The 26,925-nt window shown below is 38.5% G+C and overlaps 1 protein-coding gene across 4 annotated transcripts in view; it reads right to left on the bottom strand.

Annotated features, from left to right (window-relative positions):
* LOC112555404 (sodium leak channel non-selective protein-like) overlaps nt 1-26,925 on the bottom strand; it is a 102,007-nt gene that overhangs the window by 19,474 nt on the left and 55,608 nt on the right. For all 4 annotated transcript variants that reach the window (XM_025223782.1, XM_025223781.1, XM_025223780.1 and 1 more), the window contains 19 exons: nt 22,588-22,662; nt 22,277-22,350; nt 21,800-22,051; nt 21,169-21,279; nt 19,648-19,815; nt 13,008-13,187; nt 12,504-12,624; nt 12,212-12,343; nt 10,519-10,686; nt 10,078-10,182; nt 7,558-7,664; nt 6,162-6,282; nt 5,726-5,824; nt 5,408-5,501; nt 5,177-5,283; nt 4,280-4,354; nt 3,994-4,128; nt 2,609-2,680; nt 2,034-2,182 (listed from right to left, as the gene is read on the bottom strand). In XM_025223782.1, coding sequence (XP_025079567.1) covers nt 2,034-2,182; nt 2,609-2,680; nt 3,994-4,128; nt 4,280-4,354; nt 5,177-5,283; nt 5,408-5,501; nt 5,726-5,824; nt 6,162-6,282; nt 7,558-7,664; nt 10,078-10,182; nt 10,519-10,686; nt 12,212-12,343; nt 12,504-12,624; nt 13,008-13,187; nt 19,648-19,815; nt 21,169-21,279; nt 21,800-22,051; nt 22,277-22,350; nt 22,588-22,662 — 2,345 coding nt within the window. The remainder of the gene's footprint in view (nt 1-2,033; nt 2,183-2,608; nt 2,681-3,993; nt 4,129-4,279; nt 4,355-5,176; nt 5,284-5,407; nt 5,502-5,725; nt 5,825-6,161; nt 6,283-7,557; nt 7,665-10,077; nt 10,183-10,518; nt 10,687-12,211; nt 12,344-12,503; nt 12,625-13,007; nt 13,188-19,647; nt 19,816-21,168; nt 21,280-21,799; nt 22,052-22,276; nt 22,351-22,587; nt 22,663-26,925) is intronic.

The following is a 26,925-nucleotide window of genomic DNA, read 5'->3' on the forward strand; positions in this document are numbered from 1 at the left end:
AAGGAAAGAGCTGAAGCAGAAGATCAACCAATGTCAAGACCAGCAGGAAAAAGAAGAGCTCAGAGCAAAATACTGGGAGATAAACAGAGAAGTGAAGAAGACCCCATGGGACGACAAGAGACAGTTCACACACAGGATGGCAGAAGAGGCAGAACAAGCAGCTGGGAAAAATAAGAGACTATACAAAATTACAAGAATTCTGTCAGGAAGGAAAAACACCAATGCATGCAGACCAATAAAGAATAAGAATGGCAGCGTCATCACCGGGGATGCAGAACAAAGATCAGGATGGGTGGAACATTTTTATGAAATACTTAACCGACCACCACCAACAACCACTTTGGACATTCCCCCAGCTGCAGAACAGCTCCAAGTAACTACCAACCTGCCAACCAAGCCAGAAATCATCAAAGCTATCAAGTTCTTAAATTCTGGCGAGGCAGCAGGCCCAGATGGCATTCCTGCAGAAGCACTCAAGGCAGACCCAACAGTCGCAGCAGAGATGCTACAGCCCCTGCTGAAGAAAATTTGGGAACAGGAGCAAGTTCCCGCAGACTGGAAGCTTGGCTACCTTATAAAGCTACCCAAAAAAGGTGACCTGACACAGTGCAGCAATTGGCGAAGGATTACGCTGTTGTCCATTTCAAGCAAGCTGCTGACCAGAATCATCCTGGAGCGACTGAAGAATGCCCTAGACAAGATTCTGAGGCAAGAACAGGCAGGCTTTCAGCAGGGGAAAATCATGCACCGACCAAATCGCTACTCTACAAAATATTATCGAATGGCAGTCGCCACTATACATACATTTTGTGGATTTTGAGAAGGCCTTTGACTCCGTAGACAGGAAAACCATCTGGAAACTGATGCAGCACTACGGATTTCCACCAAAGTTCATTGCCATCAACTGTATGAGGACTTGACATGCCAGGTGATAAACAACGGAAAGCTGACTGCCCCCTTAGCAATGAGGACTGGAGTGAGGCAAGGTTGTATGCTCTCACTCACAATCTTCCTGATCGTCATAGACTGGATCATGAGAACAAACACCTCTAACAGCAACACGGGCATTCAGTGGACCTTCGCCAGGCAACTTGAGGATCTTGACTTAGCGGATGACATCAGCCTGCTGTTCCACAAGCAACAACACGCACAGATAAAGCTCACTCGACTCGCAGAAGAAGCAGCAATGACTGGCCTGACCATCAACATCAAGAAGATGGAGGTAAAGAGGGTCAACAACAAGCAAGAAGCCCCACTCCAACTACATGGGGAATGCATTACAGAGTCTGACTGTTTCACCTAACTTGGCAGCATAGTCAACAAAGATGGAGGAATAGATGAAGACGTAAAAAGCCGAATAAACAAAGCCAGACTTGCATTCCACAACCTACAACCTATCTGGAACTCCAAGGCTTTGTCTTTACACACCAAGATCCGCATCTTTAATACAAATGTAAAGTCAGTCCTTCTGTATGGATCTGAGATATGGCGTGTGACAAATGCAATCACCAACAAGATAGAGACATTCGTCAACAGATGTCTGCGCCGCATCCTCAACATCAGATGGCCTGAGAAGATCTCCAATACAGACCTGTGGGAGAGAGCCAACGAAAACCTGGCATCCAAGACATCAAGATGCGGAAGTGGGGCTGGATCACGCCTTGTGAAAGCCGGCCGACAATTTAACAAGACAAACTCTGGGCTGGAACCCACAGGGGAGGCACAAGGTTGGGAGACCCAGAGAGAAGTGGAGGAGATCAGTTCACAGAGAGGTAGAGACAGGTCCGATGGCGGAGTGTGGTTGCGGCCCTATGCTCCACTAGGGGTGAATAGGAACAAGGAAGGAAGGAATGAACAGAAACTATGTTGCACAGCAGTAATAAGGACCTGCAGGTTAACAGGCTGAATTGAAATGTAGTCAAACTAAAAGTGATATGGACAATTTTGGAGTTAAAAGCAAGTTGTTTATTGATTCCTTTTCTGCAAAGGTGTACTATTTCCTTTTCCAGGATATACAAAATCAAGACACTTACCTCCCAAGATTGTATCCATATTTCACCGAACCAAACAGAATTACACCCATGTAGGCATAGAAAAGCATGAGAAGAAACATCCCCATGATGATGAAGAAGCTTTTAAATACAGACATCACCACAGTCTGCATCAGCATCTTCAGAGTGGCCTGCAACACCACATTCATTTGTAAGTTCAAGTATATTATGAAAAACTATATGCATACATTTCCCAATCCCATAAATGCCTGGACACACCTCTATTCAACTCCACCTGTGCATATGCAAACAGTTGCACAATCTTGCTTCCTACTAATGTTTCAAGCAGCTAAAGCAAGCTATAGTGGAATTCTACAATGAAAGAGATCAAGTTTATGTTGAATAATAATAGATATAAATAAATGTGAAATTGTAATACATCTTGTTTAAAAGCCTTTTTCTCAGAAAACACCTTGCAGCAGTAAAAATTCCATTCCAACTAGTAAAAATCAGCTTGTCAAACTCCTTCAAATCTTTGATCATCAATTGTGAAAACGAAAGTGACATTACTATGCTTGATTTGATGTGGGGGGTGGAGTGGAAAAAAGAAAGCTTACATGTTTTCCTGTGATGGTGAAAAAGCGAAGTACAATGACAAAATATCCAAGTGAATTTATGGGATCTCTCACCTGTAAAAATAGAATTATAAATGATCACAATTAGTGAATTTGTGAACTGACAACCAGGGCTTCTGCTAAGGCTAAATTCTTTGGGGTCCCAGGGACCCCTTCTTCAGATTTTTAAGGGGTCCCTGTTCTTCGCCCAAATTTGAAGGGGACCCCATTGACGAAAATTGAAGGGGTCCTCTGAACTTTTAATGCGTACTGTACGCAATTTTTTGCGTAAGCAGAAGCCCTGGACATCATCAGCATAACCCTTACAGTAGCCAGCCAATACTGTGCACATTTTTCTGCATATTCTAATCATTTCAAATGTGTGGCGAGGAAAAAAAAACCAGTGTCATTTGAAGCTGTATTATCTTTAAATGAAATTCTATTTTCATATATTAAATTCCACTAATCAGAATCATTGCTCTATCTCTCATTATTTATTCTCACAGAGTAGCTGGATTTTTGTAACCTAATAATGCCAAGTTCAGAAATAAATTTATAAAGCATGAAATTTTCAAAAATTCTGTTTACTCTATAAACAAATGTAATGTATAAAAATAATTCAATATTGTATTATAAGGAGACAAGATATTCAAAATGTTACCTTTGTTTATTGTAAAAACTGGTGCTAAAACCAGCAATACAGCTATCACTAACCTCAAGCAATTTTGTAGTACTTTCCAATAAATGAAAATAAAAGATAAGATGCTTAACACAGCTGTTAAATGGAACAACTTAAAGCAAAAGCTCAAAGATGAGTACTAGTTTTCTTCCCCATCTCTGTTATCTATTTTTGTACAGAAAACCAAGTACTTCATGCAAATATATGCGGAGACACTGTTTATGGAACATCACAATCAAAACAATATCAAATAATAATAATACAAACACGTGATTTATGTAGTGCATAATCACACTCACAAAGGAGCATGCTCTTAGCGCATGATTGAGACAAATAGGAGACATGGACAACATACAAAGGATGGAAGGTGAAACACTTATGCAGATAAGTAATAAAAGACAAAAACTGAAGGCATGAAGAAGAAATCAGGTAACAAATATAATATGAACTCAATCCTGATATAATGAAATGTCAGTTTCAGTAATGTCTGAGTATTTGCTGTAAAAGTTGTAGTTGGAGTTGTAGAATTTTGAAACTTTTACTAGTCAAGAAAAATACTATTCTAGGCAAGCAATTAACACATTCAAAAGAGGAAAACATTTTCTATGGACTTGTATTCCTTGAAAATTATTTCTTACATGACATTATGGCTGATACTTCTACTGTACTAAGTCTTAAATATCTTTCAAAATAACAAAATGAGACTAACTGATGCTTCTCTGAGATCCAAACTGTAATGCAGCACGATCCATATAACACCAACAAATGTGACCAGCATGTCGAAGCGGTTGCGGCGACTAGTCCAATAGCCCATAGGAGACAGTGCAACCATCTTCATTATCATCTGTCAGATGTATTAATTTTATTCTCCTGAGGTGATCATCCAAATCAAAACAGAATTTTCTGCTAGTCACACATCATTCTTAATATCAATGTTTATCTAAAAGTAATATAGTACACTCTACTTGTGGTAAATTGTGTAAAGTTGTCCTCACCTCAACAAAGAAGAGTAATGTAAAACACGTTGAAAAGCCTGCTAGCACAAACATCTGATCCCTGTAGTCTTTCCACTGTAATATCAAAAATATTAATGTCAAATCACAGGTCTTAACTTTGTATGCCCTTGTTGGCTTAATTAATAGTAATTCATGTTGATATTAATTTTTCGAAGAACAACATATGGTCATAGGATTTTTAGTTATTGTGCAGTGAAACAATGGAGCTCTCTCCCTTTCCATATCTGCCACCTATACCACTGTTGAATCCTTTAAATGTGCACTGAAAACACACCTCCTTTGTTTGTTTTCCTATAATTTGTATGCTGTCCATGTTTTGTTCTTGTTCTTAAATGCTAAGAGCATGCTCCGTAGGAGTGTGAGTATGTGCTTTACAAATTTTGCATTAAAAATTTTTTTTCTCTGCATGAACATGCTGTTTGGCCTAAATATTTAAAAACTCTTATGTCCAACGTCAATGCCACATCATGATTCACTCTAATTTAAAAAGGGCACTTTTAAAAATATGAAATATTTATATGAGTGAAATGGTTTTGATTTTTTTCCTCTTAAACATATAAAAAGTGAAGGAATGGCCAGGTTAAAAAAAAAAAAAAGTAAAGATGTAAAAAAAAAAAAAAAAAAAAATTGTAAAGCAAATAGGGTTGGGATATCAACAAGTTAAAAGTACACAATGACTAAACATTGTGTAGGATAAAAATAACAAATTTAAACTGTTAGAGTGTTAGTACTAAGTCTGAGTTTGCTGTGATAATCCACAGAGAATCACACTTCCTAATATTTGGTGAACAATTAATGGTACTACAAACACAGGAGTGAGACAGTAAACTTAACAGGGACAGAGAGGAACAAATTTAGGATGAGTTGTGCACTTACTGGAACAGACAGCATGAGACAGTTTGCAATGACAAGAAGTACGATGAAGCGTTTGAAGTACAAATGCTGGGTTATGTCATACATTAGTGCGCGAAATGCACTTCTTTCTGAAACATACAGCATAGACAGAACTGTTAAATTACAATATAATTTGTCCACTGGTACTTTTACAACAAGACAGGCATTTTACTGGAATCACTGATGACACCTGTGTTTAAAAGTAACACTTGCCAGGTCTAGGTGGTATGTGTAGTGGTTGAGCCAGTTTAATGCGACCCTTCAGATCTAACCAACGTCTTTGGTCTACTGTCAACAATGCAGTGCCCTGTAAAATAGATTTTGTAGTCAGATTTTTACATCACCTAGTTTCAATCATTTATAAATAACATATATGTCCAAACTGAACTATCAATCAATGTCAACAGCATGACATTTGTGTCCATGAAGGCACTTTCACCAAACCATGCATATTTTTAATAAACTGCAACAGTTTCATCAAAATTTGTTAGAATATTCTTGTAAGTCCTTAATAATATCAAAAGAACTAACCTTATTTTCACTGTAGTTGGCAATGACCACACCCACAAACAGTGTAAGACCAATCATGTACCCGATGAAGACAAAGAAATGGATATACACTGCTTCAGCCTTAAAAAATCAAAAAGAAAAGTATTGATCCTTATAATGAATTCACACTTTATCCAAAGATAAATTAATGCTTATGGTGAGCACAGTCTCACAGACTTCTCCAAATACAATTTGTGATTTTTATTATTATTTTAATAAGACATGCAGGAAAATTCCAATCATCACATCGCTATAGTAAATGTACGAATTTACTTCAAAAAAAACAACAAAAAAACATGACTAACAATCATTCCAGCTCCAGCAACTTTTAACTCATCTGAAGCAGAACAGTTCAATGATCATCCAGTTAAAGAAATTCTTGAACCGACTTGACATTGTAAAGACATGAGTGACTTACTGCTCCAACTCTGTCAATGATAACATCACGAACTTCCAGCCAACCTTCTAGAGAAAGAACCTCAAACAATGCCAGCATTGCATTACTGAGGCTGTCAAAATTGAAGTTTCGAGGATTTGCCCTGAATAAAGCCAAATAATTTTCAGCTTAAAAAAAATCATGATGATGTAAAACAGAGAAATTTAAATTGCCACAAAAAAAAAAAAAAAACAAAAAAAAAAACAAAAAAACCCCAAAAAATAATAATTACAGATGGAAGTCAGCTAAAATAACATCACAAATAAGAACAATCTTCAAATCAGCATGCTTTATTAAGTACCCACTCTTCAAACACACTTCTTCAGGTCAGACATGACTATATAGCAGTCATACAAAATATTACTTGTCATTTCTACCGGCAGATCTACAACTACCAACATGACAGCTACACACTTGGAAACTGGAAAATTTCTAAGCATGCAGTAATGGTAGTACCAAATTTTAAAGAAAAAAAAAAAATTCAAAAGACTGAACAAATTTGATTAGACAATTTAAGACGATTTGAAATATATCTCAGATATATTGACAAATAGCACTCTTTGATAAGAATGCAAAGATTGACCCAGATACTTACCAACAATGGGAAGGAACTGTAGGCAAATTTGGACAATTTTGATAGAAGCCCAAGACTCAAAGAGTTTGTACAAAGCCATAGACAGATGATACCCTCCATGGGGATGGGTTCTTAGCACTCTCCATAAAGTCTGATTCATAACTAAATTGACTTCATCCTGCTGCTAATGAATTTCAAATTCAGGATTAACAAGGTCATAGCCAGGTGCAGACAAAGCAACTATAACCTTGTCTTAATGAGCTTTAAATTGAACAAAAAACACCACTAAATCATCCCAAAGTCTTTTTCATTTGGACAAGATGCAAAACCTAAACATCGACAAAATCTTCAAGGTCCAAGTAAGAGATAAATTTGCAGTTCTAAATTGTTCTAGACTGTTATGTAGACAATTTCACTCAACATATTTAAGAGGTGCTACTTTCATCAGCTGAAGAGGTGTTAGGGAAGTAGAGAAAGAAAAAACAACCTTCAGTCACAAATGATATTTTAGATCTCTGTGACTAAAAGAGGGCCCTTACTGAGGAAAGAATGGCATGAGGTGACAACACAAAGGCCTACCAGTGTTGGGAGACCCTTGTCAAGATAGGTCAACACGATAGTATTTTTTTTTCATTTCATTTCCCTTTCTAGTACTTCACTACTGAGTCAATGCACATGCAGGAATACATGCATAGGCATCTTAATCTGGTAGATGCCTTTCAAGCAAACAAATGCATTTTTTCTAAAGTATAAGTGCATGCACACACACACACATAGGTGGAGGTGAGAAAAATCACAGCTGACCATGTGCGTGGAACCCAAAATCCTGGATCCTGTTGTTGGTCATCTGACTTTGGTAAAGCCATCTTGGATATATAAACTCTCATAAAGAAAATACCAGTGCAGTTTTCCTATAAGAAACAATGTACTGAAATATAAATTACTGATAAACCATAACTGCCATAGCCAACAAATATCATTATTTGTGTATAAACGTTTTCTCACAAGAACATGTACTACTAAATGGTATATCCCATATACCCCTGTTGACATGATGCTGACAGTTGATCTCCTGATGATCCAATAATGTATAAGGGTCATAAGGGAGCTAGTTCTTCAGTAGATAAGCATAACATCCATCTCTGAAAACACAATACAAGTGCAAAAAAATTCTATTTTGGAGATGTAAAAAGTGTGCGTTTAGGACAATGTCCAAGGTATATATTAAGGGAGTTGTCCACTAAAACAGTAATAATAAAGTAAAGAATAACAGTATTTGATGAGGGTAGCCTTGACGTTGGTATTGAAGTGTGTTAACTGACAATTATTGGTAATCTGTTTCACCATGGCAATTGATTTAATGAAAATGTGGATTGTAATTCATCAGACATTGTACTATCGTACTAAGTGTTTTTTGACTATTTTGCTAACAAGATTTCGGACAATTACATCCTTGGACTTGATATTGCTGCCTGGCAGCTTTTCCTGTGATATTCTTCTGGGATGCTCTCTATCCAAATTTCGACCAGTCTCTGATGCTGATATAAAGGCGATTATTCTGAAAAAACAACTTGCCAGACCCAATACCCACAAGCCTTCTTCTTGAGTGCTTAGATATTCTGATTCCTTCCATCACAAACATTGTAAATGTCAGCTTGTCTTCAGGTGTTTTCCCATCTTTGTTTAGAAATGCCATGGTGAAGCCACTTCTTAAAAAATCCATGCTTGATGTCAATGTGTTGAACAACTATTGCGCAGTTTCCAACTTGTCTTTTCTCTCAAAGATAATAGAGAAAGTAGTTTTTACCCAGCTCTGGGTCTACTTACAAGAGCACCAGTTCATCCCCCATCTGCTCAGTCAGCATATAGACCTTTTCCCAGTGCTGAAACTAATTAAAGTGACCACCGACATATTATCTGCCCTTGACGGTAATGATGTTTCTGCCTTAACTCTACTAGATCTGTCTACTTCATTCAACACCACAGAATCCTCTCTGCTCTTTCATAGACTATACACCCTGTACAGGATTTCTGGACCTGCACAACTCCCATCTCACTGATAGGACATGTAGACTGTGTTTGTTATGGTCAAACATCCCACTTTCTTGTGGCGTCCCTCAAGGCTCAGTATTTGGCCCAGTTCTGTTTACTCTGTATATGAAGCCACTTTCATCTTGCATCCAGTTTCACAATGTTTCTCATCGATTATATGCTGACAATGCACAGCTGCTCTACTCCACCGGCTGAGTTTCATTCTTCTACCAGCGCCATAGAAGTCTGTATTAATGAAGTCAAAGACTGGATATTGACAAACAAACTGAAACTCAATGATGATAAAACAGAAGCCCTCCTATATTCGAGAAGAAGAAATCCATCTTCATTCGTGTGTCCATCAAGTCACATCAAGGTGGGCGAAACCAGCATCACCTTTGCATCCTCCATCAGGAATGTCGGATTCATTGTCACTGCAGACATGACTCTTCCTAAACAAGTCACAGCTGTCTGTCAATCTGTCTATTATGAGCTACACAAGATCAGCGCTATCTGTCACATTCTGTCTACTCGCACTACCAACACTCTTGTCTGTGCATTTGCTCTATCCAGACTCCTTGCTTGCTGGCTGCCCTGAATACCTTCTTCACAAACTCCAAAAAGCACAGAACTCTGCTGCGCACCAGGTACTTAGAGCTAGGAAACAGGACCATGTCAGCCTGCCCTTCGTTTTGTACACTGGCTTCCCATCCATTCTCGCATCCAGTACAAACTGTCAGTGCTGTGTTTTAATTTCTTTGCTGGCATCTGTACAGATCACTTCTCTGAACTGCTCTTCCCTTACGTCCCTGCTAGACAACTCCTCTCCTCGTCTGATAATTGCCTCCTTACTCTTCCTATCACAAGAACAACAACATGTGGCCACAGGATTTTTAGTGTGCAGCGAAACAATGGGACTCTCTCCCTTTTCATATCTGCCACCTACTCACTATTGAATCCTTTAAATGTGCACTGAAATTGCATCTCTTCCATAAACATTATTCCTAACAACCTTTTCCATAATGCTCATCCTTTTTCACATCCTTGTTTTTGCAATATCATGTTAATCTCATCTCTTGTTCTTGTTATTTGGTTCCTCTTTGTGTTTTCTGTATTTGATTTTATTCTTCGTTTAATATGGTTGTTTATTCTTTTATAGTTTATATGTTATTTGTTTTCCTGTCCCTCGTATGCTGTCCATGTTTCATTCTTGTTCTTCAGCACTAAGAGCGAACTCTTTCGGAGTATGAGTATGCGCTTTACAAATTTTGCACTTATTAGTATATGACTCACTTTGCTCACAATCTGTCGATCATTGCAACGTGCCAGTTTACCACCAAGTAAATGGACTCCACAAATGGCAAACACAAACATCAGTACAATCAGCAAAACTGAAACCTGTTATTAAACCAGAAGAAAAAGCCATTACTTGTGAAAACACTTCAACCAGATCAGTTCTAGGCAGTGAAACCTGTTTGCTTGATTAACTCTCAAATGCTTTAAAGAAATTACTAAAGCAATGATTAGTTTTCTGAAAGTGAAGTTCATTTCAGATGATTCTGATTCACTGCTAAACGCTACTACTTTCTGATTATAACACTACTACTACAGAATGCACTCTCTTAAAAGCAGTTTTGCCATAAAATGACAGCAACAAATTGCAGATACCAGTTCTTTTAAAATGAAGAGGTTGCCTACAAAGCCAAGTCCACTAAAATTTTCTAATAAAATTACCAACAAAATCTCTTTAAAACCCCGGACCAGTTCATACACCACTTTACGCATGTGTGGTACAAGGCTGTAGATGCGTAATGGACGTAAACAGCGCAAAATCAAGAGAATCTGCTCAGGAGAATTTGCCTTTACGTTCTTGGGCAGTGCCAACAAAAACACCACGCTCACCTTCAATAGAATGAAAAAAAATAATCTAAGTTGTAACATGTTATTCACCTGGTAACATGAAGACAAATCTGTAACTAGATAAGATTTTTCACTGAAATTATTATTTTAACTTTCTTTTTTAATAATAACAATTGTCTAAAAACAATGACATCAATTACAAAATAAAGTTCTATAAACAGTTCTGTGCAATATGGTGCATCAAGAAAAATTTTATGATCAATAGAAAAAGAACCCTTTAACTTGCTGATACTATGCTTATTTTTAACATAGCTATTTTCTAATATTTTTAATACTGCAATTGAACCCTGCACTTATCACAGTGTTGTGGTGCAGTTTTAATGAAAGAAATATATGTTGTGGCATAATACTGCTTCATTTAATATACCTGGGATGAATAAATATGCTACCTGCTATCAAAGATTGGAAATGACAAACTGAATAATGACATATATCTTGGTGAAGCCAATAGTAGCATCAATGACAGTAACAATAACAAGAGCTACCATAAAAATTAAGTGTCTGTCAGAGAAAGGGTTGTAAATTAATCATGACTCCTTTTCATGTTTACATAGGGTTGGGGCAGTCTTGCAAGAACACCACCAAAGAGGACTTTTTCTATGCAGGAAAGCTAATGGTTTATTCCTCCAAAAAGTGGGTGGTACAAAGGCGACACTCCTCTTCTTAATTAGAAAATTAGGTTAAAAGGTGACTTAACTGACTATAAATCCAAACTTGCCCAAATGAATCTGAAGAAGTGAGACCAAAACCTCCAATCAAACTGTTTTTCTGTATAAATGTTAATGAAAGCAACACATTTTTCATAAAACATGGTGTACAAGGCTGGAAGTCCGGTGTTGTTGTAAGTTTTCACAGGGCCGGCAGATTGTTTGTTATTGGCGGGATCTGCTGAGGCATGGCGAAAGAGGATACTTGGCAGTGATTGGCTAGGGTTAAAACCGCTAATTGTCCTTGTCGCATAGGAGCATTGTGAAATGTTTAACCTTCCGAGAGGTATGTAAGGGCAGAGCTGAGACGAAATGGGAGAGCAGATCAGGGAGAGAGCACAGAGATGTGACAGAGAAGAGAAAGCCCTGATTTTTAGAGCCTCTGGTGATGCGACACAGCCGTGGCTATTGTACGAGCCTGTGTATTAAAGGGTCGCACACCTGCTGACTGTTCCTTCCTATATTCGAGTGTTGGAAGTTTGTTGTCATCACACCACAACCCCCTACCACTCAGCTACAATGTCTCAAACAATTAAATGAGATGACAAAGAAGATAAAGAATGTGAAAACTCACTGCAACTTGCAGTCTACCTACAATTTTGAAAACTTAAATAGATAGATAAACAGCCAGAAAAAAGCTCCTCTACTCTAAAACAGAAACTAAAGTAAAAGATGTAGCTTGCAACTCACATTTCAGTTTATTTTCTGAAAACTACTTTCAAGTTTTTTAAGAAGAAATTTTTGTTTTTTGTTAAGAAGAAATCATTAATATCAAATATTTTATCAACTAAAAGACTTACTCCATAGATAAAGAGATCAAGGACACCACTGAAATCATTGACGACAGCCTTGGGAGTGAAGAAAAGACCATTGGCCAAAACTTTCAAGGTCATCTCTATTGTCATACAGATGACAAATGCATACTCTGCAACCTGTAACAAAGTTGACATGAACCTCTGAAACAGGCAATATTAATGTGACTTCTGGTTAAATTAAATTTCCTGCTTCCTCATACATTCCTCCAAATGTCATCAAAAGAGCTGAATGAGTCATTTTAAAGGGGAAGAATCATATTGTAAGTTCTGGGAATACCTGCAACACGCCATTCTCTGTAATTCTGTTGCGTGGCGTCTCAAACATCATGGAGATGCATGACAAAATGGTGATAATAATCATCACCCAGTCTACATAGGATACTAATCCCAGCAGCTTGCTACAACACAAGAAAAGTGAAACATACCTGAAAACACACTATAACACTTATAGGTAATACATGCAAAATCTACCAGTGAAAATGAAAGAACTTAAGTACTGTAAATTGACTACAATTTTTATGATAACTATATAGACAGGAAAATAACAAAAGTATGAGAATTCACACTCATTTCAGTATTTAGATGAGTTGGAACAATAATATTTTTGACCAGTTGTACCAGGTGAACAAATGGTGGAGTATTTTAAACACATAGCTGAATGTCTATAAAGGCATACACTCCATATGTACATGCACTAATCTGGTATAAGAAGCCCCCCCCCCCCACACACACTCTCTCTCTCTTTTTTCTCATATATATTTATAGATATCTTCTGACTCACTGGAATTGTTTGTACTTGGACTTGGTTTCCTTTCCAGTGACAGGGTCTCGTGTTGCATAGTTATACTTTGCCTGCACAATCATCTCACACATTTTACGCAGACGACTCTCTCGGCCAACCAGAAACAGTGGTGTATCAAAGAATGGATGGTTTTCTCTTAAGTCAACCTCCTGCTGGTTCCTATCAATATGAAAAACATGATTTTTTGTTTGGTAGTAGAATATCATTTTTTAAAACACTTACCAGATGACATGACTATATTGAGATCACCCTATCAGCTACCTCCTCCATTCCAGCTGTATGCTTCTGATTGGACAAACATTGACCAATGGCCAATGACCACCCACCTCAACCACTTTACCTTCCATTTTTCCCTACCTGACCAGTAAGCTTACAATCACCAGTGAGAATGAAACAATGGCAATGGTGTCCGCTGTTTTGTGCAGGGTGTGTCCTATTTAGCCCCATTAGCACTTTTTGATGTTTTGGCTAGTAGCATTCTGGTTGGTTATTTTCTACAGACTGCTGTTGGAGATCTTTTTAGGCCAATTATTCCCAGAATACGGCGTAAGCATAGGTTTGTCACTCTCCAGGTTTCAGAACCACACAGTAGGACTGCCTTGGTGTTGAGGATGTGGGTAATACTGCAGAAGGATAATGTTCAGGATAATGTTCCTGATGGGACATAGGCTATTGAAAGCATGCCTGGCCTTGTTGATGCAGCTTTTGCTGCCATTGTCTGCTCCACCGTCCTTGTTGAAAATGCTCCCAGGTACACAAAACAATCTGTTTCCAGGATGTTCTCTCCTTCAAGTTGGATTGTCAGTTCCTGCTATTCTCATCAGTTCGGTCTTTTTTCTGTTGACCTTTAAGCCAGTCTTCTCTGCTTCCTATGTTAGCTTACTCAGTTTGGTTTGTGCATGCTGCTGCTGATGTGATAGGAGACTAATGTCATCTGCAAAGTCCAGGCCCTCTAGCTGTTTGGTGAAGGTTCACTAGATACCAGCGTTGCTGTGTTGTCTTCTGTCATCTTGCGCATAATTCAGTCTAAGATCATCAGTAAGATTGTCAGTGATAATATGTGACCCTGTGTTAAGCCAGTCTTCATTATGAAAGGTTTACTGTTTGACATTGTGGACAAGTCTTCGTACAACCTCTGGATAAAGTTTATGAGCTTAGGTGGAAAATGGAAATAAAGCTGCGCCTAACAGGTTGAGTTGCTTTGTTCTCCAGCAATTTTTCTGCTTTCTTGTGCAATGTCTTTGCTTATTCGTATCCACATATTTCCTTTAGTTACAAGTTGTATTTGTTTCTCTTAAACTTTTATTTGTTACCATTTTTACTGCTTGTAATTGCCTTGCTTTCTGTTTCTATGGATTTTACTGTAACGGTTACATTCTCCAACATTACTTTAGATCTAATTCTTACTGCTCCTTTTCTATTTTCTAAAACTTAGCCTCTAGTATTTATTATCTATTATTGTATTTGTCTTGCTTTATATTTTTTAAATCTCTCTGAATTTTACTTTTATAATAGTTCTTAATTTTTCCAAATCTCTTTTCACCAACACTTTCACTACATAACTGTACAGTTTGTCTACAGGACTTCTCAGTTAACATTGTTGAATCCCCTTGCTAACCTTGAACTTCCTGCCTGTTTAGTTGACATTTTGAGGAAACTTTTTCTTTACTATGATTTTGTGAATGCTGACACCCCATCAAGAAAATGGATTTGAATCCATTATTACTGTGCCGGTGGTCATAAACAACGCCCTTTGAAAAAAATCCACCACCTGCTCTGCCACAAGTCCTTATTCTGCTCCATGTACCTTGTCACCCAGTTATGGCACAGATCAGATTCTGCTTCTGCTAATGCTTTGCTGTGTGTTGTCAACTCTCTACTGGATCATGTTTCGTCCACATGTCATTTGAACACTCCCTTCTGCAAAGCTTGTAGTACTTTGAACATTCACAGCTATTGTAAAGATTCTCTGACTCAGCATCAGGATCAGTGTCAGCACGATCAAAGTGAACTACTTAATGTCATCACCTGTAACATCAGCTGGAAACAGGACTGACCAATTCAATATGGTCGTATGAGAACAGGAGACTGCCTAGTTTCCCCCACACAACAATTAAACAGTCGTCTCCATGCTGGGCTTTTCAATGCCCAATCTGTATCATCAGCACAACAGTCACTTAAGTGTTTTGAAATCATAGAGTTTGTAAGAGATTGCCAGCTCAATATCTTCATCACCACTGAGACGTGGCTTAAACAGCAAGGCGATGAGAGCATGTGTGTTGATCTAACTCCAGCAGGCTACTGTCTGAAATTATTCCCCTGTCCTACATGTGGAGGCTGCACTGCTATTATCTAAAAATCATCACTTGCCAAGTACCTGTTTTTTACTACAGCTTTATCATTTCTACATACATCTTTTGAATGCGTACAAATCTTTTTTGGCTCCCTATTGCTCGATACATCTGTTCTGCATCTATAGACCCCCTCTGAGTGCCAAGAACAAACTCACAGCCTCTATCTTTTTCTCAGAATTTCATGATATGCTGGACTAAAGCAATGCACTCAATGGACCTGCAGTGTTTCTTGGAGATGTTAATGTCCATTTTGACAAGTCTCATCCTAAAACAGTAAAAATATCAGAATTGTTGCACACTTTTAGTCTCACTTTTGTCACTTTTTTAGTCTCATCCAGTCTGTTCTGCAGCCCACTCATAAAAGAGATCACATCTCCGACTGGGTCACGCATCGACCTGATGACCAATTAGTGCAGTCAACTGATGTTTCTCAGGATCTCAGATATGAACATTACTGCGTTTGGATTGAATCTGATCACAGATGCCCATCATTGGTGCCAGTTTTTAGACTCACTTGCCCTTTATGCCATGTTCATATGCTCACATTCAAAGCACAGCTGCAAATGGCGCTGCTCCAGCCACCCTCTGCTGAGCAATTCGATGATCACCCCCCTAGTCTCTCGACATCTGATGCAGCAGTCCAAATGTGCACCTTGGTATTCACAGATCTGCATGTTCCAATACCTGAAGAGTACTCGCCGGTGAGCTGAGCATGTTTTGGTGGAACACTGGACTCAACATCCACAAAGAGACTTATAACGCTGCAAAGTGTAGCAAAATATATCAACAAGGGCAAAACATCATATCTTCAGGCCACAATAATTAATTGCATGTCCTCCAAGACATTTTTTGACATCTGCAGTCGAATGACTGGAATTAGCAAAGCAATACCGCTGCCCATTGCCTATCCTGCTTCACAGCTGCCGCAAGTGTTTTGTGGTTATTTTGCTAACAAGATTTTGGACATTCGATCTTCCTTGGATTCAATATCGTAGCCTTTGCAGTTCGCCTGCAAGCCACGTAGGGCCTGATGCAACTCTCATGCTTTTCAATGCTATCCTACAACACTTAGACACTTCTGGAACCTATGTTCGGGTCCTGTTCATGGATTTTCCAGCGCCTTCAACACAGTCCAGCCACATCTTCTAGTAAAGCGCCTACTAGACCTGGATGTAAACACCGGCCTAGTTCTATGGATTCGATCATTACTGAAGGATCGACCACAGCGGGTGGGTCTCAGAGTTCCACCGACAGGTACTGTAGGGTCCAGCAGCTCGTCTGAAGGGGTAAATCTGTCAGGGGATGGAATGATTCTGTCAGATGAGCAGATCCTCAACACGGATACCCCTCAGGGATGTGTGCTTTCCCTCATCCTGTTCTCTGTATATACAAATGAGATTACTATTAACAGTGCTATTCTCAAACTTGTGAAATATGCAGATGACATGGCCCTTGTGGGCTGCCTGAAAGATGAGCAGTCCCTGTCACAGTAGCTGGCCTGTGTGGGGAACTGGAGGAGTGGTTTGACCGCAGCTTTCTGGAGCTGAACGTTGAAAAGATGGTGGAGATGGCCTTTGGAAGAGCATGGGAAGGAAGAGATGGCACAACTCCTCTCTCCCCACTAATACAAATCAAGGGACAGCAGGTGCAGAGGGCTGTTGTGTTTAGATACCTTGGTACAGTGATTGACGGGAGGCTCTCCTTTAGTGATCACGTGAACCAAGTGTACAAAAAGGCCCGGCAACGGCTGTACCTTCTGAGGAGACTCCGCAGCTTCAACGACAGCTCTGGGGTGATTGAGACTGTGTACAGGTCTCTTGTTGAGAGCATCCTCTCATTTAACATCGCTGCCTGGTATGGTCACCTCCTCGTCAAAGACAAGGCAAGGCTGGCCAGAGTCATCCACCAGGCAAATAAAATTATTGGTAAATCACAGCTGCCACTTTCTGACTTGTACCTTCATGCAGTCAGAAAGATGGTACATAACATCATTTCGGACCTAACGCACCCTCTCCATCCCAACTTCCAGCTGTTGCCCTCAGGCAGGCGCTATAAAGTGCCACGTGTACGGAAAGCTGCCTACCAGAGGTCCTTTGTGCCAGCAGCCATCACCATCATAAATAAAGGCACAAGGACTCAGGAGGAATCAAACACAGTCTGATGAGAAGAGGGTGCTGCATCCATTATCAGCCATCACTTTGTTGAATGTTTCGAACAAACAATAATGTATCTTTACTCCTAACTGTGTGTGTTAGATGTCTGTATGAGTATGTATGTAACCCTGCCCTTGTGAGCAAAAGAAAAATTTCTGTCTTGGGTCTCCTCGACAAACAATAAAGTCTGATTTGATTTGACACTGACGTGATATTCTTTTGTGATGATCTCTGACCAAACTTCCACCAGTCTCTGATGCCGTTATAAAGGCGATTATTCTGAAAGCCAAGCCAATGTCTGGTGCTTAGAGCTATGAAAAGGACCATGCCACCCTTCTCCTTCGTTTTCTGCACTGGATTCCTATCCTTTCTCGCATTCAGTACAAACTGTCGGTGCTGTGTTTTAATTTCTTTGCTGGCACCTGCCCTGATCATTTCTCTGAACTGCTCTTCCCTTATGTCCCAGCTAGACAACTCCCCTCTTTGTCTGATGTTAGTCTTCTTACTCTTCCTGTCACAAGAACAACAACATATGGCTGCATGAGTTTAAGTTATTGTGCAGCGAAACAATAGCACTCTCTCCCTTTTCATATTCACCACCTACCCACTATTGAATCCTTTAAACGTGCACTAAAAACACACCTCTTCCATATTAGTTTTCATGTCCCTTGTAAGCTGCCCATGTTTTGTTCTTGTTCTTAAGCACTAAGAGCATACTCCTGTGAGTACGCACTTTATAAACTGTGGACCATCAGCCTCCAAATGACGTCCCTGTCGAGACTGTCAAAGGCCTTATCACAGTCTACAAAAGTTATATAAAGAAAGGATTGCCACTTGATAGACTGCTCAATGATAATACAGAGGGTGGCAATATGGCCTTTCCTGGCAATACCCTGCTTGTTCTGATCTCAATCTCTTGTCTAGTGGCTTCTTTGGTCTCTCTAGTATTACCCTTGTCAGGACTTTGCTGGGTTAGGGTTAGGGTTTGCAGCTTGATCCCCTGCCAATTGTTGAACTGGTAAAGATCTCCCTTCTTTGGTAACTTGACCTGGTGACCAAGCTTCCAGTCTGTTGGTACTAGCTCTTGTTCCCTGATCTTGTGTAAGAGGGGCTGTAAAATTTTTGCCATTGTTTCTGGGTCTGCCTTTAGTGCCATCCGGGTCTGCTGCTTTGTCACTTTTTAAGCTTTTGATTGCTTTCATGATTTCTTAGTGGGAGGGCTGGTGTTGACAGGACTTTGTTAGGTTGCTAGTGGTATGTCTGGTAAAGATGGTGGACAAGGTGGATTCAGGACCTCTTCAGTATCCATCCAGCGTCTCTTTGTCCTGCATCGCTTGTTATGGTCCTTCCATCTTTTTCTTTTGCTTGTTTGGGTTAATGTTCCTACCTGACAGAGTTCATGTCATTTTGTATAGTCGCTTTATGTTTCCCTGTATAGCTGCTGTTTTTGCTTGTTCTGTCAGTTCATGGGTGAAGCGTCTCTTGTCCTCCCTGACAGACCTCTTCACTTGGCAATTGGTTTCCCAATATTCAGCTCTGAGACCTTCCTTCTCTTGCTGGTCTTGATGCTGGCTGAGCTTCTGTTTCAGTCTCTTTCTTGATTCAGTCTTTGCCCAGGTCTCTGGAGTCACCCATTCCTTGTGTTTTTCTTTGCCTCTTTCCTAGAACCTCTTCTTCCAAATGCTCTTGAGTGTTACACAATGTTCTTCGACTGATTCTTCTGTCAGTCCTGAAAGGGCCTCATACTTATTCTTGATTTCACAGTTATAAATTTCCCTTGTCTCCTTGTTCTTGAGGTACTGAGTATTAAACTTGTGGTGTGGTCTGCTTGCTGAATCAATGAAGGACTTCACCTTAAGGTTTGTCTCTGACCTCCTGCAATATCATCGGATCATGAACACTGTAAATCACATGGTGAGTTAGTTCACCTCAGACCATGAAACAGCAGATTATACATGGTGAATTCTCAGTGCATTGTGTCAATGACTGAAAAACCTGTTAAAGTACTATTATCTATTAAGAGATTTTGACATTAAACATACATATGTACACAGTCTCCTCTCAAAATCAGAACAGTGTAAAACACATGCAGGACAGAACACCATTATGAACCTTTTGAGTTCTGCCTGTTGCTTCTTTTGCTGCAAGGTCTTGATGTCAACATCATCCATGCGACGGGAACTTGTCACCGCTGATGACAACATTGATATATCACCATTTTCTTTCATTGCTGGATGTGGTTTTAATTTCAGGCTGTTGGGACGTGATCCACGCATGCTTCTGCAAATATACCACTGTCACAATCAGTGCACATGGAAACAGTTTTGAGATTGGAGATGACACAGATATCTCTGTCACATTCCAACCAGCAAGTCTGACAAAACAGCTGCTTTAAAATTTAAAAGTGATCAAAATTCAGCTGAAGGTTTGAGAATAAAAATAGTCTTTCTGAGTTACTGTACTCATAATAAGGAGCCTGAAAAATATCAGAGGCATCAGACCCAAAGTGACACTTTTTGAGTTTGCTGCCGAAGTAACAAACTCATGTTGCTACAACATGAACTTATCTCCCCTACTACTCTATTTCATGAAATTCTCTTTTAACATTAGTTGGATGATGTATTATTGTTGCACTCTAGTAGTGTACTAAGTTATGTCTTTGTTTTGTAGAGGGTAGGGATCAAACAGCTTCCAGGACTGTTCCTTTCTCAACCCAGCTACATATGTAATAGTCAGCCTTGAGCTGTCCACCCATGGGTACTAGTTACTGTAACTATTTAGTATTATTACACCAGAAGTTACTAAGTCGCCTGACCCACTTGGGCAGTGCTTGGCAGGGTTGACCACTGCCATTATGAGGAGCAGGGAAAGGTCGTGACCAGACCGTGGGGGGGAAGCGGTTGCTAGAACATTCGACAGGGATAAATAGCGTAGCTTTACAGTTGAGGGAGGCTTTTGATTTTGGAAATGAGAGTGGACAGACAGCAGGCCAGCCGATGAGTAAAACTCTGAATAAAATCTACATTTATGCGAGAATTTCGATCTTTGTTGTGTTCTTGTATTTTTTTTCAAAGTCAATAAATGTAGAGTGGAAGAAGGAAGAGTCTTCCCAGCAGAGTGATCAGTGTATACAAAGTTTGCTGACCAGATGAGCAGAGTATAATGCAGGGAATGTGGATTGCCACTGAAGGAAGTTGGAAATGAGTCTGGAGAGTGAGACCATGGATGTGTATAGGTGGATTGCTGTCTGTCTGCCGAGACCAACACTTAGTCTCTTGCAAAGTTCTCCACAGTTAGTCTCGGCAAGCCTAAATAAGGAATGTGACTAAACCAGAATCTTTGTACAAGCATGTCTCATTTTAGTAGTAAACTGGAAAAAAAATCGTCTGCCAGCAGTCCAGTAATACAAGTTCGTGGTGAGACAGAAAGACAGGTAATCAGACAACAAAGATGTTTATAGAAAATACAGTTTGGTTTGTAAGTAATCAGTGATAGGCAACCACTCAAAAAAAAACTATGTAGGGAGGTGATATGATCAGTCTCGTGCACCTGGAGCACCAGACAGGTAGCAGCATTCTCAATGTGTTGAAGGGTGTAAAGTGTGGCAACAGCATGAGAAGAGAAAATTTTTACCTTCGTTCCATGCGAATATGGTGTTGATGACCCAGAAGAGACATTGTACGACCTCCAGCTGGTACCAGCTGTGCAGAGCCTCCACACATTATTTTCTGCTGCGTGGACTCACTGCCAACACATGCCATCCTCTAATGTACCCTATGGTGTACCTATTTTTGTGTTTTAGACTCTTAATACTAACCTGCAGCTTTACCAAAGCCAGCATACGATTACTGAAGATACAGCATCAGAAGAAATGTTTTTTTCATTGCCACTACATGTATTCAGTGATGAATTAGATGAATGATAATCTAAAGACAATAAGATAATTGCAAATCTTCTTCAAGAAATTTTCAAAAATTTAATAATCCAACTTTCCAGTGTTCAGTTGGTTTTCTTCATATTAATAATTTTTGTTAAAACTTTAATACTAAGAAGTGACTCTTTATCATTGAAAGTAAACTGTTTGAGGCTTGTTTAGTATCTATGTTTGTTAAACTTAAAGCTTATTACATTTGCACTTGATTCAAGAGTCACAAAATAACCATGACCACTAACCCCTTTACAGAATTGTTACTTATCATTATACAAAAAATACTTAGGATAAAGGAGGAGGAGATTTTTAAAGCCTTCAGAAAGTACAACTTACTGCATGATGGTGGAAATGCCACTCTTCTTTTCTACTGCACCTCCACACCGTGCAGTATGTTTCGGTGATTTTACCAATCTCATATGACTGGCATGCAGAAAAGGGGAGACAGAAGGCCCAGAATTCTGAGTATCCACAACTAAATTAAGCCCACTTTCTGGACAAGTGAACTGACGAATGAAGCTCTCTCGAACATCTGATACATTGAAATCTGATGGCATCTTGTACACCTTCACCATTTGTGGATGATCCCTTGATCATTATTAACACAGAATGAGTAACGAAGAAAATCTATTGCTGAAAAAACTGAATTATAACTTTTACACAAAGTGTCTCTAAAACTATTACATGATACATATTGTCAATTTCAATTACCATCAAACTTTCACATATGAAAGCATGAAATGATTTTACTGCACTTTTGCAGTTATCCTGTTATGATGCAAAAGCATTTTAATTTTTTTGTTTTAAACTTACGGAAACTTGGAGAAGATACGAAGTCGGAGAGGCAGCTGTTCCTGTGTCTCAGCACTCATTTCACGTAATTTAAGCTAAAACATAAAGCATGCATCCCCTACTCAGCCATCTAACTCCTCAATCTAACCACACAAAATATCTCTTCATTATATCTCTGACTAAACTAATTTAACTTTCAAAAAATACAATTAAAAAATAAAAAAATATCTGGACTTTTGGCTTTAAGAAAAAATTTAACAAGCAGGATTCTTACACTTTGAAAAGTAATATTTTAATATTTAACATTAGTACACATAAAAAGACATGCTTACCTGTTTCAGTTTCTTGATGTCTTCATCTAATTCAAGATTGTCAAGAATAACAGCAACAAACAAGCTGATGACAATCTAACAGAAACAAATACAGGAACATTTAATAAAAACTGCAGTTTCTTCAAGATGTCAGCATCTTTATTTATGTTATCATGATTTATGGCCATAACAATATCCTGCAGTCTTTTATCTGCTTACTGTTTTCATATGATTACTTTTGGCATGTCTATAACATATCAATTACGTTTATAAAAAAGCTAATTCACTTTCAACAATATGCTTTTTACTTAATAACACTCATTCACACACCTTATTATTTTCACAATATCCAGAAGCAAATTTAAGAATACGGTAGAATAATATAAAGGAAGCATGCATAATAGTTTTTCCACATTATGGAGCAACACAAAAATAAGCATGGAACACAAGCGCAATTCTAGCATGCAGGGTATGAAGAACTGTACAAGGCCACATTAGTGATCAGAGAAAAAGTAGGTGAAACTTATCATGTCAAATGTATTGAAGTTGTAACAAACAGTAGCAAAATCTGTAGTAAGAAGTTCCAAACTATGCCTTCTGAGCACTCTCAAAATGCTTTAACATCCTATGGTATTTTTAGTATGATGAGAAATGAAATTAACATTTCTCAAATGATTCCTGTGCTCTGTTTATATTTGAACCTGTTCTTTTTTAATATTTAAACTCCACAGCACAAATCTGCAATGTATTTTTATGAGTCATTCAAGTGACCACAATGTAAGAATAAGCTAAAAATGAGATATTTTATATTTCTAAACTGAATGTTTATACTGTGATGGTAATAAAGTGGAATTCAAAAATAATGATAATGTTTTTATGTCCACACTGATAAATAATAATGATATACCTAGTATGTCATCACTATAAAAATATGAATGATGGGTAGTAATCATGCTACCTAAAATGGTCTCGGCTTAAATATAAATTGCTGTGTCTAAGGTATAGTGAATGTTGCATTTCCCCTTCCCTCACAAATCACATGGAAATAGGGAGTTAGAAGCCCATTTATTACATGAACACAAGCACTACTCCCTCTTAGGCTGGTTGGTGAGAATTTTGGTTACTCTAAAGTCAATGTGAAAAAAATGGTGATAGAGTACACAACAATCACCACGACAAAGTGCAAGTTATATGATGTGAGGGTTGTTACTTATGCACTATCTCAAGCCCACAGGTCTTTCTGTCAGGTATCTTGAAAACTTAATTCCCCAAAAGATTCCTCATGGCTTATTGTTTTGGTGTTTATATCTTTTCTAGTCAACTAGGCATTCTAGTCTTAGCTTTGTACCAAGATTTGAAAGTTAGCTCAGTATAAAAATAAAGATTGCCATAGCAACAAGCAAAAGCTAATACTGGGATTGCAAAGAGAATTATTGATCGTATAACCAACTTATAGACAATAATAATAACCAGGCTCCTGATTCCACAAGATGCCAGAGATCATTTTTGTGTATACACTACACCTCCTGTGTATCAATGGCAACAATTCCAAGTGATAGGTGGTTAAAAATTTTCTTTCAATAAGCACCAGTACAAAACCAGTTATAACAGCTGGGTTTCTCTTAAACAACATTGGAGAAGAGACATAGGAAATGTTTTCATTAACTTCCTTGACCAAATCCCAAAAATATCCAACTTTCCATAGTCATACACAGATTCGATTCATTCTACACCTGCTGCGATATCCAGCACAAACTGTGAAAACAACTATAGTAAAATGTCCACTGAAAGTCTACACAAACATTTGATTTTTGGTTGAAGAATCAAAACTGAAATAAAAGGGCATGAGTTTGATGCCAGCAACACTGATGATGCAACCAAACAAAAGCTATATGACATAAGTGCTATTATCAACCATCAAAATACAACAGATATTCTTTCTATGTGAAAAATAACAAGGAAAAACTTGCTAGCTTTAGAACAGCCATTACTGAGGCACTCTTGTCAAAACCTGTTGCTAGTAAGACACATCAGACACCAAGGCCAATAGCTGCACAACTTTAAATTACAGAGCACCCGAACCTATCAGAACTTATGTTGACAATGACAATGGCAATTCTTTAATAAAAATAGGTAAAATAAGCAAGAAATGATTTTTTTCCATTTAGCCCCCGCCCTTATATGGGGAAAGAATAAACTAAGTAATTGAACTAATTAAGTACTATGAGAATAATTAGTAGTAAACATAAGGTAAGGTATCAAAGGAGAGTGGAATGTGAATATGTACAAAAGTTGTGGTTAAGAAAACCGCATTTACAAGGATTCCTTTAGTTGGGAGGTATCTCTATAGGCCTCCTCTAATTTTCTTGAATGTATTAAGTAGATGGTGTCGAAAGCAGTTCAGGTGCTTGAGATGGAGAGGGAGGCTGTTCCACAGCACACTCCCTGAATATTTCAAACTTGATGATGTAAAAATGTCTATTCTAGGGATGGGAATATTCAGTTTTGGATAAGTTCTAGTGGTATTGGAAGAAAATAGTAGGGAATGGACAATAGTTTGTAGGGTCACTTGGATCACCTGATTTATGTATTGGGATTACTTTTGCTTAAGGTACGTTGGAAATATCAATACAGAGGTGATACAGTTAGGTCAGGGTTTCAGTAAAGGCCGATGCTGAGAGCTTTAGAATTTTGTTGTCAATGCTGTCTGGCCCTCTGGTGTTAGTATCTTTGAGTTTGGCTTGATATATTTCCAATATACTCATTGGGGGACTGAAAAGAGCGGTATCAATTTGTTTTGATGTACAGAAGCTTTGTAGTTTGTCTACTTTGTTTTCTTGTGACTTGTCATTTAAGACTACCCTAGTAGAAATTCCTGCAAAGTATGTGTTCAGCATGTTAGTGGGTATTGTAATTTAATTGTGGGCCTGGTTTGTCTTGACTTAATGGTTAATTGCTTGCTTTCCAGATCAGTTTAGGGTTTTTTGCATTCTATGAGCTTGCTAAAGTAGTTACTCATCTTGCTTTGTTTCATAGCGGCGACATTGCTTCTTTATTTTTTGAACTCAGCTTCTTGGCCCCTCTTTTTAAGTGTATCTTACATTAATCACAGTCTGGAGATCTGGGTCAAACCAAGCGGGTTTAATGTTGTGTTTAACACATTTGGTCCGCAGCGGTACATGCTTATTGTCTATTATTAGACATTGGTTGTGCCAGCGATTGTGTCCTAGGGGTCTGTAATATTGTATATTTTATTCAGGGGAGAGTTGTAGGGATCAGCTAGAAATTTAGATTCCACAAAGTTTTTAAAGGAGTGATAGGTGATTGTTTTGTGTGAGCTTCTGGAAATTTTGGTTCCATGTTTGTGGCTTGTGCAACAGAAAGCATCCAGTACAAGAGAACAAACTGTCTGGCCATACAATAATTGTTGCAAGAGATTGTGATGTTTGATCACTCTGCCTCAGTATGCAGAAATTATAATAAGATTAACCATCCAAATCTTGAACATTCAGACCTCCCAGAGCCAGTGGCTCAATGACTCAAAGGATTTGCTAGTCTCATATTCATAAATTTCATAAACACATCAAAGAAAAGGTCTATGCTGTCAAATGTGCCAAACTCCTAATAGGTATGCCTGCCATTAACAAACTATACCAAATTTATGACATTGCAGAAACCTTTGCTATATGCACTATAAGCATTACAATAACGTGGACAACAGCAGGAAGAATCCCCTCTAAGCACTCTGAAGCTTTACAACTAAAGGACAATGACTGTTTGCATTTGTATATATACCTGTTTGTGATTTTGTTTTGTTTATTTTTTGTTACTCCTCAAGAAGCAGAGGGCTGCATATCAAGCTGTTTATAGGATCAGGGAAACTTTAGGAAGAACATGATACTGTATCAGAAGCCAATGCAAGTCATTCTCACAATCTTTCCTAAGATGCAATCCTACATTATCTTCCAGTCCCATGAAACTGTGAAGAAAATAAAAATGAGACAGAGAATAGAGACAAATAAACAAACAAACAGCAAGCAAAGGGAAAGAAAAGCCCAAATGACAGCCATTGAATGTTGTCAGAAGAGGCCACTCCAAAACTACCTAAAATTGACAGATAATCTTCAACAAATTAATAGCAATAATATCAGTTGATAGCACAGATCTAAATCTAAATTGTGCTCAGCTATGTTTATATAAAATAGTGCTGTTTGGGATAGGGCAGTGTAACGTAAAGTGCTGGGCTTGTTAAGCCACCCTTCATTGCTCTACACATTATGGAACTTGGGACTTTCTATACCTTGTCTCTAACCAAGGTATTGTAGCTACAGCAGTACCATTTAAAACTGATGTAAAATG

This window comes from Pomacea canaliculata, linkage group LG14, assembly GCF_003073045.1.
Source record: "Pomacea canaliculata isolate SZHN2017 linkage group LG14, ASM307304v1, whole genome shotgun sequence".
In the NCBI taxonomy this organism is placed as follows: Eukaryota; Metazoa; Mollusca; class Gastropoda; order Architaenioglossa; family Ampullariidae; genus Pomacea; species Pomacea canaliculata.